The sequence below is a fragment of the Tachyglossus aculeatus genome, chromosome 17 (assembly GCF_015852505.1).
Source record: "Tachyglossus aculeatus isolate mTacAcu1 chromosome 17, mTacAcu1.pri, whole genome shotgun sequence".
NCBI classification, from domain to species: Eukaryota; Metazoa; Chordata; class Mammalia; order Monotremata; family Tachyglossidae; genus Tachyglossus; species Tachyglossus aculeatus.
Genome location: NC_052082.1, coordinates 17,711,167 through 17,724,965, shown reverse-complemented (window position 1 = coordinate 17,724,965; position 13,799 = coordinate 17,711,167). Strand labels below are relative to the sequence as shown.

Genomic DNA, 13,799 nt, shown 5'->3' with positions numbered 1-13,799 from the left:
ATGTATATATGTATATCAGCACCTGTATATATGTATATATGTCTGTATGTATTCATTACTCTATTTATTTATTTATTTATTTGTACATATTTATTCTATTTATTTTATTTTGTTAATATGTTTTGTTTTGTTGTCTGTCTCCCCCTTCTAGACTGTGAGCCCGCCGTTGGGTAGGGACCGTCTCTATGTGTTGCCAACTTGTACTTCCCAAGCGCTTAGTACAGTGCTCTGCACACAGTAAGCACTCAATAAATACGATTGATTGATTGATTGATAATCAGGGCAGTTACAAGTATAGGAATGTCTAATGGAGCCTGTTGTAGTAGAATTCATAGAATCACCAATCAATCAATCAATCAATAAATCATATTTATTGAGCGCTTACTGTGTGCAGAGCACTGTACTAAGCGCTTGGGTAGTACAAGTTGGCAACATATAGAGACAGATCCTACCCAACAGTGGGCTCACAGTCTAGAAGCCAATGATATTTATGAGCATTTACTGTGTGAAGGGCACTGTTCCGAGCACTTGGGAGAGTACAATTCAACAGAGTTGGTAGACTTGCACTTGGGAGAGTACAATTCAACAGAGTTGGTAGACTTGTTCCACGCCCTCAATGAGCTTACTGTCTAGAATAAAACCGTACTGTTGATAACTTCAGTTAGGGTGACCAGGGAGCCATTATTATCCCTGAAAATCTGGTTTTCAGCCAGCCTATCCCCTCTCTGGTTCTGATAGAGTACTATATCATCTTAATTTTTCAATCAATTCATTCATTCATTCAATCATTTATTGAGCGCTTACTGTGTGCAGAGCACTGTATTAGGCGCTTGGGAAGTTCAAGTCGGCAACATATAGAGACAGTCCCTACCCAACAACGGGCTCACAGTCTAGAAGTGGGGGACAGATAAAACAAAACATGTAGATAGGTGTCAAAATCGTCAGAACAAAATAGAAAAACAGAGCAATCATATTTATTGAATGCTTACTATGTGCAGAGCACCATACTAAGCACTTGGGAGAGTACAGCACAACAGAATTAGCAGACACATTCCCTGCTCATAATGAGCTTGATACAGAGCCACACTCTACCATGATTCCTGCTGAGAATTGTGGTTTCAGACTGGGAACAGTAGTAGTAGAGTAATAGTATTTATTAAGCGCTTACTGTGTGCAGAACAGAGGAAACCCGGAAAGGATGCGGAGTAATTGGGAGGATCAGAGAAATGCTCTGAGGTTAGACCAGTTGGGGCCAAAACGAGTGGATTTCCACAAAGTGGTGATCATTTGTTATCATCCCATCACACTGTATGCTGGCGTATCATGTGTGACATCATGTGCATCTCGTGGTTCATTTTTATATTTTAAATGCCATCCCAGCTTTAAGCCTATTCAAAAAAACACAATTCTAATAAAGCATAGGGAAATGCTGATATTTAGCGGCACTCCTTTAGACCCTGTGTGGGCAGTGGTTGTGTTTGTTTGATGGTACTTATTAAGTGCTTACAGTGTGTTAAGCTGGGGTAAATACAAGTTAATTAGGTCGGACACAGTCCCCATCCTGCGTGGAGGCTCACAGTCTTAAGAGGGATAACAGTTAAATATAGTTAAATGTAAAATATATATATATATAAAACAGTATATATATATATGTATATATATATATATATAATATATAAAAAACAGTTAAATATAACAGATAAATAAATCCCCAATTTACAGTTGAGGAAACCAAGACACAGAAAAGTTAAGTGACTTGCCCAAGGTCACACAGCAAGTAGTTGGCAGAGCAATTGGCAGAGCTGGGATTAGGACCCAAGTCCTCTGACTCCAAAGCCCGTGTTTTTTCCACTAGGCCACTGTCTCTAGCTAGACCACGCTATTTCTTCTTGTGTCTACTTGGTAGACACAATCCTTGCCCTCGAGGAGCTTGTGTGTTGTCCACGACATCGACCGTGTTTAACTTGTTGCTCTTCCCCCCGTCAGTATGCTTTCGTACAGATCTGTTGATATCAGAAAGAGCCTTCAGCTGGAGGAGCTCCTTGCCAGAGAACAATTGGAGTACACAATAGAAGAGGAGGTAGCCAAGCAGACGATACGCATGTGGCTGAAAAAGTGTTTAAAACGCATCCGAGCAGTAAGTAGAGCTTCAGTGGGGAGGGTGAATGGAAAAGTGTTTTACCACGGAAGTCGTCACAAGAAATGAACAGGAGCTTTACCATCACGGAGCTAGCATGTCCAGACAATCAATCAATCAATCAATCAATCGTATTTATTGAGCGCTTACTGTGTGCAGAGCACTGTACTAAGCGCTTGGGAAGTAGAAGTTGGCAACATATAGAGACAGTCCCTACCCAACAGTGGGCTCACAGTCTAAAATGGGGAGACAGAGAACAAAACCAAACGTACTAACAAAATAAAATAAATAGAATAGATAGGTACAAGTAAAATAAATAAATAAATAGAATAATACTTATCAAAGTATCTTCCAGAGAGCTGACCAATCATTCATTCATTCAACCAATGGTATTTATTGAGTGCTTACTATCTGCAGAGCATTGTACTAAGCACTTGGGAGAGTCCAATAGACAAAAGAGTTAGAAGGCATATTCCCTGCCCACACAAGCTTACAATCTAGAGGGAGCAGTGCAGGTGTGCCTTGATCCTGAGGGAAGACCAATTTCAAAACAGTACAAGGATGCTTTCATATTTAACGAGCTTACAGTCTAGGAATTTAACCCTCGGAGGTCAACAGAGGTTTGGGAAGCAGAGAACTGAAGAAAGAATTTGTTATTCTAAAAAAAATAAATCACCAACATTACTGCAAAACAAAAAAAAAAATTATCCTAGGAGGATGTTATCTGTAGGGACATGGGCTGTCAATAACGGCATCTGCTATTTCTACAAATCATCATCCTCCTCAAAAGTATTTACTGAGTGCTTATTGTGCGCAGACTACTGTACTAGGCATTTCTGGGCTCATATTTCTATTAAAAATTGTGGCAGCGAATTGTGAACATTTGAAAATGGTTAATCTCGACGGGGCTCTGGGAAAACCGAACCAAGCTACAGCGATCCGGAGAGATCGGAAAGTAACTTTATGACAACTGAAAATGAGAAGTAGTGTGGCCAGGACAAGAGATGACACTGTACCTTGAATCTTTCTGCTTTCGTTTATTTAGAAGCAGCATGGCTTAGTGGATAGAGCCCTGGCCTGGGATTCAAAAGGTCCTGAGTTCTAATATCGGCTCCACCACATAATGATGCCGGTTTTTGTTAAGCATGTACTAGGTGCCAAGCACTGTTGTAAGCGCTGGGGTAGATAGAAGGTAATCAGGTTGTCCCACGTGGAGCTCACAGTCTTAATCCCCATTTTACAGATGAGGGAACTGAGGCAGCACACAGCAGACATGTCGTGGCTTAGTGGAAAGAGCACAGGCTTGGGAGTCTGAGGTCATGAGGTCTAATCCCGACTCCACCACCTGTCTGCTGTATGACCTTGGGTACCTTGGAGAAGCAGCGTGGCTCAGTGGAAAGAGCCCGGGCTTTGGAGTCAGAGTTCATGGGTTCAAATTCCGGCTCTGCCATTGTCAGCTGTCACTTACCTTCTCTGTGCCTCAGTTACCTCATCTGTAAGATGGGGGTTAAGACTGTGAGCCCCCCGTGGGACAAACTAATCACCTTGTAACCTCCCCAGTGCTTAGAATGGTGCTTTGCACATAGTAAATGCTTAATAAATGCTATCATCATCATTATTATTATTATTAAGTCACTTAACTTGTCTGTGCCTCAGTTATCTCATCCGTAAAATGGGGATTAAGTGTGCGAGCCCCAGGTGGGTCAGGGACTGAGTCCAACCTAGTTAACTTGTATCTACCCCAGTGTTTAGAACGGTGCCTGGTACATAGTAAGCGCTTAACAAGAACCATAATTATTATTATTATTTTTATTAATAATCGCCCTGAACCAGAGTACAGTTCCTGATGTGGCCTGTTTGGGTGACATGAGTAGTTTCTAGATGGACATTTGGTAGCAGGGCTGGATCTGGGTGTCGAAAAGATCCTCGAGTAGCCACCGTGGGCCACCCTGACTTCACGTGGCTCACAGAAGTGTGACACAGTCATTCTTTCATTCATTCATTCAATCTTATTTATTGAGCACTTACTGTGTGCAGAGCACTGTACTATTCATTCATTCATTCATTCAATCGTATTTATTGAGCACTTACTGTGTGCAGAGCACTGTACTATTCATTCATTCATTCATTCAATTGTATTTATTGAGCACTTACTGTGTGCAGAGCACTGTACTAAGCACTTGCGAAGTACAAGTTGGCAACATATAGAGACGGTCCCTACCCAATAGCGGGCTCACAGTCTAGAAGAGGGAGACAGACAACCAAACAAAACATAGTAACAAAATAAAATAAATAGAATAAATATGTACAAATAAAATAAATAAATAGAGTAATAAATACGTACAAACATATATACATATATACATGTGCTGTGGGGAGGGGAAGGAGGTAAGGCAGAGGGGATTGCAGCTCTGAATCCACTGCAAGTGGATTCAAGGCCCTACTGAGAGCTCACCTCCTCCAGGAGGCCTTCCCAGACTGAGCCCCTTCCTTCCTCTCCCCGTCGTCCCCCTCTCCATCCCCCCATCTTACCTCCTTCCCTTCCCCACAGCACCTGTATATATGTTTATATGTTTTTACATATTTATTACTCTATTTATTTATTTATTTATTTTACTTGTACATGTCTATTCTATTTTATTTTGTTAGTATGTTTGGTTTTGTTCTGTCTCCCCCTTTTAGATTGTGAGCCCACTGTTGGGTAGGGACTGTCTCCCCACCCACTTGTACCCCAATCAGAGGTCATGGGTTCAAATCCTGGCTCTGCCAATTGTCAGCTGTGTGACTTTGGGCAAGTCACTCAACTCCTCTGTGCCTCATCTGTAAAATGGGGATTAAGACTTTGAGCCCCCGGTGGGACAACCTGATCACCTTGTAACCTCCTCAGCGCTTAGAACAGTGCCTTGCACATAGTAAGAGCTTAATAAATGCCGTTACTATTATTATTATTATTATTATTATTATTATTATTATTATTAATGTAACAAAGAGAACAGGCCTCATCTCCCCAATCACAATCCTGAAGGCTAAACCAGGGCAAACACAGACCAAGAGAGAAGTGGCCAGACAGGACACAGGCACAGAGAGAATGCCCAGCCCCAGGGCCGCCCCAGCCTGGTCAATCAATCAATCAATCAATCATATTTATTGAGTGCTTACTGTGTGCAGAGCACTTTACTAAGTGCTTGGGAAATACAAGTTGGCAACATATAGAGACAGTCCCTACCCAACAGTGGGCTCGATGATTTGGGGGAAGATCAGACACTACCAGAGCATCTAGAGAAGCAGCATGGCTCAGTGGAAAGAGCACAGGCTTTGGAGTCAGTGGTCATGGGTTCAAATCCCGGCTCTAACAATTGTCAGCTGGGTGACTTTGGGCAAGTCACTTCACTTCTCTGGGTCTCAGTTACCTCATCTGTAAAATGGGGATTAAGACTGTGAGCCCCCCGTGGGACAACCTGATCACCTTGTAGCCTCCCCAGCGCTTAGAACAGTGCTGTGCATCATCATCATCATCATCATCAATCCTATTTATTGAGCACTTACTATGTGCAGAGCACTGTACTAAGCGCTTGGGAAGTACAAATTGGCAACATATAGAGACAGTCCCTACCCAACAGTGGGCTCACAGTCTAAAAGGGGGAGACAGAGAACAAAACCAAACATACTAACAAAATAAAATAAATAGAATAGATATGTACAAATAAAATAAATACATAAATGAATAGAGTAATAAATATGTACAAACATATATACATATATACAGGTGCTGTGGGGAAGAGAAGGAGGTAAGATGTGGGGGATGGAGAGGGGGACGAGGGGGAGAGGAAGGAAGGGGCTCAGTCTGTGAAGGCCTCCTGGAGGAGGTGAGCTCTCAGCAGGGCCTTGAAAGTGCTTAATAAATGCCGTTATTATTATTATTATCTACTGAGACTTTGGGTTGGCGTTCAGGACCAAATCTGGTCCCTGTGGCTGCCTTAGAGTGGGTCCAAATCCTTAATTCAACTACAGGTTCACTCTAACTCTCCTAGGCCCCCAAAAGTATGGAGTCTCGAGTTGTAGAAGGATTCCAGGCGCTGTTACTTGGACTGGCATCTGCAGCCCCACACCAAACCATGCTCCCTGATCCCACCCTAATAAGGCACATTAGAGGCAGGTCCCACAGAAACAGCACAGAAGTCAGGCTGCCCTCCCCAAGCCTGACAGGGAGACCCCGGCCCTAAATGCATCTCTGATCTCCCCCCACTTTCCTTTGCCTGAGCTGGATGGGCTGCAGGGGAGGGGTGGGGAGGCCATGGAGAGGGAAGGTCACTAGCCAGGTGGCATCCTACACCGATCCAACCTTGGCTCTGACCCATGGCCGAGTAAAAATTTGCGAAACCTCATACACTCTGTTGGGATTTTTATGTTTTCCATTTTGAAGTAAAAATTTTCTCTCCTTAGAAACAGCAGCAGTCGTGCAGCATTATCCACAGCCTGCGAGAGAGCCAGCAGCAAGAGCTGAGCCGCTTTCTGAATCCTCCCAGCATTGAGACAACCCAGCCAAGCGAAGACATGAACGCCAATAATCAGGATAACAACACCCAGCCAGAGGTATGGGTCTTAACAATAACTCACTGGATAACCCCTCCCTGGCAAAAAAAAAAAAAAAAAAATTAGTGAAATCGATGATGGTCACAAAGAATATTTCCACACATTCGTATCTCAGTTCTGTGAAAGGGGGCGTCAACATTTTTAATATTCAGAATGAAACACATTCAACTAGGTTCGCCTGCTATCCAGGCCACAAGTGAGCAAAGACCTTTTTTAGAAGCTGAGGTTACATTTTAAGGTATAATTTGGATCCTAAAAGTGGTCGTTTCATCCATTTTCCCCTAGTGTCTTAAAATGTTCTGCAATTTCTGTAAATGTCTAACACTCCTGGGATGCAGTTTATGCACTCGGTGAATCCGGCTCATTAAGTGAAGTTCTGCCCTCAGATTACAGAAATTCTTATTAGGAGACGTCTGTGTTTGTTAGCCCTAACTAAGCCTATAAAAACCGGGCAGGAATCAAAGGCCTACAGAGACTTTGCCTGGGAGGAACAGCTGGCAAAGAACTGTTCTTCCCTCCTCGCCACCATCACAGCAAAGCTGTCATTTGAGTTTAATGACCTTGAGCAGATACCAGGATTTTGAGAAGGGGAGAAGGGGCTCTGTTTCATATGAAAGCTGGGTTAATTCTGCCGAGGCCCAACCAACGGCTTAAAGCTTCACGGGCGGAGGTCAGGGCCATGAATGGAATCCAGGTTTGAGGGAGCTTTATGCTGTTTTCTCCAAATTAGTAGTAGTAGCCGTCTGTCCCAAGATTGCAACCAGGCAGCGGGGTTTATAATAATGATAGTATTTGTTAAGCGCTTACTATGTGACAGGCACTGTACTAAGCACTGGAGTGAATACAGGTAAATGGAGTTGGACACAATCCCTGTCCCATGTGGGGCTAGCAGTCTGAATCCCCACTTTGCAGATGAGGCAACTGAGGCACAGATAAGTGAAGTGACTTGCCTAAAGTCACACAGCAGACAAGTGGCGGAGGCGGGAATAGAACCCATGACTTTCTGATCCCCAGGCCTGTCCTCTATCCACTAAGTAAGGTGCACAGTGCTCCGCACACAGTGAGTGTTCAGTAAATGTGATTGATTATTAGCACCCTTCCATGTACTCCCATGTATGGACTGACAGTGAGCCAGGGACAATAAAGGGGTGTGAGTGAGGAAGAGGAGGAAAGGGGAGGATGGTAGGGGAACAAGAAAGCATGAGTTGGGATGTTACAGTAGATAAAATGTGGCCAACTGAGAGTTGGAAGGGGAACACGTGAGGGGGAAGGGAAGGCAGGAGGGGAATGAGCTGTTGACTCAACCCCCAGTGACCTCTGAAACTAATTCAAAGCAGGAGAAAGGAAGTCAAGAGGAACCATCATCATCATCATCAATCGTATTTATTGAGCGCTTCCTGTGTGCAGAGCACTGTACTAAGCGCTTGGGAAGTACAAGTTGGCAACATATAGAGACAGTCCCTACCCAACAGTGGGCTCACAGTCTAAAAGGGGGAGACAGAGAACAAAACCAAACATACTAACAAAATAAAATAAATAGAATAGATATGTACAAGTAAAATAAATAGAGTAACAAATATGTACAAACATATATACATATATATACTATATATATTTTATATTATATCATATCATATTATATTATATTATATTATATTATATTATATTATATATTATGTTATTATATATTATATTATATTATATATTATATTATGTTATATTATGTAGTATTATATTATATTTTTATTATATATTATATTTTATTATACTATATTGTATTATATTATATTATATTATATTATATTATATTATTATATTATATTATATTATATTATTATATATATATTAGCATGTGGCCTCTTTTCCTGCTGGGAAGGTTCCCCCACTGACTGGAGCTTTCAACCTCTCCCTCATTCTATCGCTCGCGGTCTCTCTCTCTCTCTCTCTCTTAATACTGACTTTGGACCCTTTTGATTTGGCCAGTTAATTACACTCTTTCCTCCTCACCTCATCACTCTTTTCCTTTCTTAGGAAAATGTGGGATGGTGAAGTTCAGGCCACCATAAGGTAGCATAACTCTGGAGGAAGGTCAAATCACTTTAACGCCAAAAGTGCGGTGATTGACAGGTTCCAATCACCACCATTTCCAAAACTCCCAAAATTGAAATCACCCACAATATAAGACTAGGGCACCAAGCTAAGATTTGGGAAGCAGTGTGATCCAATGGAAAGAGCAGGCCTGGGAGTGAAGAACCTGCGTTCGAACCACAGTCACAGTTCTGCCACTTCCCTGCTGTGTTACTTTGGGCAAGTCACTTTACTTCTCCGTGCCTTAGTTTCCTCTACTATAAAATGGCAATTCTGTATCTGTTCTCCCTTATATTTGGGCTGTGAGCTCCATGTTGGGCAGGCTGTTACAGGTGCGATTGTCTTGTATCTACCCCAGCACCTAACCGAATACTTGGCATGTAGTAAGCACTTAACAAATAGCATTATTATTCTTATTATTAGTTGTGGTAGGAGGAGTTGTAGGCTTATTAATAGGGTGGATGATTGACTTTGTTGGGAGCTGGACTTTTAATGACAGAACATAGCGTGGCTCAGTGGAAGGAGCCTGGGCTTTGGAGTCAGAGGTCATGGGTTCCAATCCCGGCTCCGCCAATTGTCAGCTGTGTGACTTTGGGCAAGTCACTTAACTTCTCTGGGCCTCAGTTCCCTCATCTGGAAAATGGGGACTAAGACTGTGAGCCCCCCGTGGGACAACCGGATCACTTTTCAACCTCCCCAGCGCTTAGAACAGTGCTTTGCACATAGTAAGCGCTTAATAAATGCCATCATCATTATTATGATTGTTAACATTAATTGTTGATGATTGACCTCTGGCATTTAGATGTTTGATTTTTGATCATTTGTTGTATGGTCCTTGGTTTTCCCATTCCAGAGCTATTTCAAAGATCAACCAGAAGCTTTGAGGGGTGCGCAGATAAACAGTGATGACAGAGAGGATGGGGAGTACGAAAGAGAGATAATTATGAAAATTTATCAACTGTTTTTACTCCATTTAGACCAGCAGCCAGCAACAGCTACTGAGTCCAACTCTATCTGATAGAGGAGGGTGTCGACAGGACTCCACAGATGCTGGAAAACCTCAAAGGAAATTTGGACAATGGCGTTTGCCTTCAGGTAGGTGAAGAGCATCAAATAACTGGTTAGTGGCCTCTCAGCAGAATATTAAAAGTCTGAGCAAAAATCACCAGGACATAATACATACACACACGAGAACAAGAGAGAGAAAGGAAAAATATGTATCACAAAACACATTTGTCTAAAGTAGAAAGATTAAATTCTATCTTCTGAAAATATCTAACCTAAAATTCTGAAAATTATGTGACTACATTATCCAAGACCTATTCGAGTCTCCTAAACAGAATGGGCCATTTTTCTCACAATCTTCCCTAACCATTGGCAAGTTTGGGGAAAAAATTACAACAATTTTCTAGAAAGTGGTGCTTTTCTGCCTTAGAAAAAATATAGTTGCGAGCCGTGGGCCACAGGAAAACAAGAAGGACTGGCTCCAATAACTACAAACGATTTTTGTGCCTGAGTCCTTAGTAGGGTGGCTACCGATGGCCTTCCCATATCCCAGATGAGTTGCTGAATATAACATCAGGTGCCTTATCCCAGGCATGCAGCTTAACGTAAGGACATCATAAGTGTCATTTTTCTGAACAATGCCACATTTGCACCTCTGAGCCCCCAGACTCGCTCCATAGCTTTTACTTCACAAGTTAGTGTGAAGTCTGGTACAGCATCTGACCCCAAAACTTGGTGGCAGGAACTGCAGCAGTATCTAAGGGAGGTTTGGCTCCAAAACTTGAACAATGGACATAAAAGCAATTGGCACCAGATCAGAAGCATATAAAACTGGACAACTGGCCACCATTGTCCTCTACAGGGACTACAGAGGCTAAGATCTTTTTTTCCTCAGTGAGAAGGGGTGCAGTTAACTTCTCTGGGCCTCGGTTACCTCATCTGTAAAATGGGAATTAAGACTGTGAGCCCCAAGTGGGACAACCTGATCACCTTGTATCTGCCGCAGTGCTTAGAACAGTGCTTGGCACATATTAATATTTAATAATTATTATTATGATCACCCCAAGAAGGCTGCCAACCATTTGCATCTTTAGGATCACCTTCTATCTTTTCCAGGGTGATACCAAGTAATGTTCTGTTGCCTCCTAAAGTTAGATCCAGCTCTGCAGATTCAAGCCAAAATGGAATTTTCTATATGAAAATCACTTCCCAAAATATTCCTATTGGCAAATATTTCATTGAGGCACCAACTTTTACTCACTGCAGAGATGGCAACTCGCATAGCTTTCATGATGTAGAGTAGCAGCATACATAGTAGAAAGGGCAATGGCATGGAAGTCGGAGGCTTAGTACAAGCGCTTAGTACAGTGCTCTGCACACAGTAAGCGCTCAATAAATACAGTTGCATGAGTGAATAATCCCGGCTCTGCCAGTTGCCTACTGTGTGACTTTCGGCAAGGCACGTAACTTCGCTGTGCCTCAGCTTCCTCAACTGTAAAATGGGGATTCAATTCCTGTTCTGGCTACTACTTAGACTGTGAGCCCCATGTGGGACAGGGACTGTGTCTGACCTGATTAAATTGTATCTACCCCAGCTCTTGGAACAGTGCTTGAAACATAGTAAGTGCTTAAATACTATTACTATTTTTTCATTATATTATGCCATAAATAAACTAATGAATACTACTAAGGGAATTAGGACACACCCTTAAATTAATCGCCCTGAATAATTAGGAATTTTGATCCTGATGAACCCACTGCTCTAGAAGGATAATGCACTCAGATAATAGTTCCAAAAAGTCTAAACACAGATCCTTTATTCCTTCCTTGGCCAGAGTGTACCGGGGATTTGTGTTTTCAGCATCTTTGTCCCTGTAATCCTAGAGATATTGCTACATTGGTGGCATTAGCGTGGAATTAGGGTGGAAGCGGCATGGCTCAGTGGAAAGAGCCCGGGCTTGGAGGTCAGAGGTCATGGGTTCTAATCCCCATTCTGCCACTTGTCAGCTGGGTGACTTTGGACAAGTCACTTAACTTCTCTGGGCCTCAGTTACCTCATCTGTGAAATGGGAATTAAGACTGCGAGCCCCATGTGGGACAACTTGATTTCTTTGTATCCCCCCACCGCTTAGAACAGTGCTTGGCACATAGGAAGTGCTTAACAAGTACCGTCCTTCTTATTATTAGCAGTGACTTATTGCGTGCTTACAATATGCAGAGTACTATACTAAGCACTGGAGAGAGTGGAACTCATTCCACTCCCTGCCCTGCCCATCCACTTAATAAAGAAAAGCTCATTGTTTGAAGAAGTAGTCAGTGCACTTCAGAAATAAAATGGGTCACGGGTAAAACTGAGCAGGTTTGCTGACAGAACTCTTTTATTCCGCAGCACCAAAACCAATAAGCCATTCTGTGTCTTCGGTCAATTTACGGTTTGGAGGCCGTTCCACAATGAAGTCTGTGGTTTGCAAAATGAACCCCATGTCAGATGCAGCTTCCTGTGGTTCTGAAGTCAAAAAATGGTGGACCCGGCAGCTCACTGTGGAGAGTGATGAAAGCGGAGATGACCTTCTCGACATCTGAGTGGAAGCAAACAGATAGGAGTGGCATTGTGAAAATAATCTCTGGAGTTGCCCCCCTTATTTTTCCAGTGAACAAGCTGCAACCGATGTATAATTTAATTCCAACTTGTCACCAGATTTTTTTTTAAGCCGATGATCAGTCTGCCATAGGGAACCTGAAGCTGGTATTTCTGCTGGAGTTATGTAGATGTTTAAATATTGTTTGCTGAGAAAATCTATACGATGGCAGCATTGCCAAAGCCTAGGAACGAAAACATCAGCAGCCATAGCATTAAAAATTTTCTATATTCTGTCTATGTATACGATGATGTCTGTTTAAATATGCTTTTCTGTCATTTTGTTTCTCCAGAACAAAGTTCTGGGCCTTCAAGTGGCCAGTATATATGACTCAGGAGCTGCAGCTTCTGTTTATGGTTTTCCCATTGGATCTAAAACTTCTCTCGGGAGAATTTTCTGTTGCTGAGTGGTCTGAAGAAGTAGGCCTGATATTGCTAAAGGAGAGTATTTTTACGAAGTACAGATTATGAATTTTAAAAAAGTCTATTCTTTTCTTATTTTTTAATATGCAGAAGATATTTAGAAATCTTGAGTCCAATTCTAGCCTCAGTTATTCTCCTGCAACTGCCACTGACTTATGTCAGAATTGTATGCAAGGGACAGGCAAAGAATTTGACACAAAAGCATTCGTTGGCTTAGTAGAAACATGTAAATATATTATTATTTATGCAAAAGTGTTTCATGAACAGCCTTTAATAACTGAAATCAGCAAAAAACAACTATGTGTTGAGCTTCTAGAAGAAGATTTTCACGGGACAGTTGAAGTGCAACTGTTCTCTTCATTTCGATGCAGTTTTGCTTTTTCCATTGTACTGTGATGGTATGGATCAGCTGATAACATACCATTATTTTGATCTGTGGCAACCATTATGTCCCATGGAAATAATGATCCATGGTGAAATCTTGCAGAGAGCTCAGAGAAAGGCTGCACCATCTTTCTTTAGTGGTGAATTGTTCATTCAATATGTCTCTGATAATTTAGAAATGTACTACATGGTAATTTGCCCAAATTTCTCAGACTCATTTTCCAAATCATCCTATTTATTTTTCATGGCTCATAATTTCTTGTGAAGAATATTTCTATTTTTTTAAGAGTAATTTTTTCTGATTCCTGCATCCCACATTGTCTTTGATGGGCTTTCTGTTTTCTTCCCAATTCAAAACTCTGAAAGCAGCCATATGAAGGGTGAACAGTTTAATGTTTATAAGATGAATTGTGACTCAGAATGAATTGCGGAAAACTACAAATCAGCAAGGATGGCAGGATTATATTCTCTTTCATGGTAATATGAATTTTATCTTTTATACATTGGAAAATGAGATCAATACTGGATTTA

General features: G+C 41.9%; 1 protein-coding gene across 1 annotated transcript in view; it reads left to right on the top strand.

Annotated features, from left to right (window-relative positions):
- Positions 1–13,198, top strand: part of NALCN (sodium leak channel, non-selective) — a 222,614-nt gene extending 209,416 nt beyond the window's left edge. The window contains exons 41-44 of the mRNA XM_038759721.1: positions 1,987–2,137; positions 6,581–6,730; positions 9,796–9,913; positions 12,213–13,198. Coding sequence (XP_038615649.1) covers positions 1,987–2,137; positions 6,581–6,730; positions 9,796–9,913; positions 12,213–12,406 — 613 coding nt within the window. The 3' untranslated portion in view covers positions 12,407–13,198. The remainder of the gene's footprint in view (positions 1–1,986; positions 2,138–6,580; positions 6,731–9,795; positions 9,914–12,212) is intronic.
- The last annotated feature ends 601 nt before the right edge of the window (positions 13,199–13,799 follow it).